A 1,567-nucleotide genomic window follows, 5' to 3' on the forward strand; every position below is an offset into this window, starting at 1 on the left:
GTGCGCGTGCTGCCGCCCTCGCAATCACAGCTCTATCAGAAGGGTCCAACTGCTCAGGCACAGAAGCATCCCCCAAATCAGAGAGCGACTGATCATCCTCCTCGGACTGGGGGTCGTGCAGACCTTCCAAACTGTCAGAGGCTGCAATAGAGAGCACATCTGGATCCCTATCCAAGTCCCCAGGATCTGGCCTGGTCATGGTGTGCAGCCCTAAAGGACGCTGTGCATGCACCAGCTCCTGAAGGGTATCCTGCATAGACTGCATCTGCCGCTGTAGCTGCTCAAGCTCCGCAAGGCGCTTCCTCTTCCGTGCGCGCCGCCCCCCTTCCTCAAGCGGCGGATCGCACACCACCTGCGGCTCCAGCTCAGCCAGCTGATGGGCCTGGCCCAGGGCAAGGGATGGAGAGCAAAAACCCTCGCCGTCCTGTGACATGGTCTGGCAAGCCAAGACCGCCCAGCGGACGCAAGGTGAAACAAAGCCTGAGGTAGCGTGCGACCTCCCGGACGCAGCGGCTCCTCTCAGCACGAAAAAACACAAGTGTGGCAAAAACAAAAAGGCCTCAGGTAGCGTACGACCTTCCGGACGCAGCGGCCCCTCTCAGCCGGAACACAGATAAGGTTTTCCTTCTTCCCTTTACCTTCGTTTTCTTTCCGTTTTTTTTTAAATTTTTAAATTTATTTATTTTTTACAACAATACAGCCATGAGGAAGCGTTCTCCCTCCCGGGAAAAGAGGCTCGCCGCAGCGCCACACAAAGATCCAAAATCCACAAAAAACATCCGCGCACTCTTCTTCTCTTCGCAAGCAATACTAGCAGTTGCTGTAAGAAGAAGGCAGATAAATCAATCCCAAAATCACACAATATCTCGTTCTGTCATTTCTCAATCTGAAAACCATACTCACACACCCCGCTCCAGGAGGAGAAAAAGAGACTGAGCAGGTGATCGCACAGCTGTATTTGTAGGCTCTGATTGCGCCCAAAGGACGGAGGTGTTGATTTTCTAATTGTCTCCTGAAACGGCTCACCCTCGGAGAGAGTGACCCATACGGTGGCGTGTTGACCTGATATGAAGTAGAACGTCATAGTGTAGTATGGCATAAAATTTCAAAAAACGTCATAGTATAGTAAAGCATAAAAACGGCACAAAACGTCACAGTATAATAAGGCATAAAATTTCAAAAAACGTCATAGTATACTAAGGCATAAAAATGGCAAAAAAACGTCATAGTGTACTAAGGCATAAAAATGGCAAAAAACGTCATAGTATACTAGGGCATAAAAATGCCAAAAAATACATATTATAGTAGAGCATAAAAATGCCAAAAAAACGGCATAGTGTAGTATGGCATAAAATTTCAAAAAACGTCATAGTATAATAAGGCATAAAAATGGCAAAAAACGTCATAGTATAATAAGGCATATCAGCAGCAGATAGTGTGCATATAATATATGAATTCAGGAGTCATTTCTTTAGTAACAATCAAGCATTTATTTACATCAAATGAGGCACTCATAATCAGTGATAATAAAAAACTGTAGGATTCACTGGATCCGTATAAACAATTG

The 1,567-nt window shown here is 46.1% G+C and overlaps 1 protein-coding gene and 1 long non-coding RNA gene across 4 annotated transcripts in view; both read right to left on the minus strand.

The window, feature by feature from the left end:
* LOC111665274 (uncharacterized) overlaps positions 1–1,567 on the minus strand; it is a 33,498-nt gene that overhangs the window by 27,077 nt on the left and 4,854 nt on the right. The window lies entirely within an intron of this gene.
* The window catches only part of LOC147818341 (uncharacterized), an 8,863-nt gene that overhangs the window by 2,986 nt on the left and 4,310 nt on the right, over positions 1–1,567 (minus strand). The window contains exon 5 of the mRNA XM_087177672.1: positions 51–516. Coding sequence (XP_087033798.1) covers positions 51–516 — 466 coding nt within the window. The remainder of the gene's footprint in view (positions 1–50; positions 517–1,567) is intronic.

The sequence above is a fragment of the Seriola lalandi genome, unplaced genomic scaffold (assembly GCF_002814215.2).
Source record: "Seriola lalandi dorsalis isolate HSWRI2012SDOR001 ecotype SW California unplaced genomic scaffold, Sedor1 jcf7180002054630, whole genome shotgun sequence".
In the NCBI taxonomy this organism is placed as follows: domain Eukaryota; kingdom Metazoa; phylum Chordata; class Actinopteri; order Carangiformes; family Carangidae; genus Seriola; species Seriola lalandi.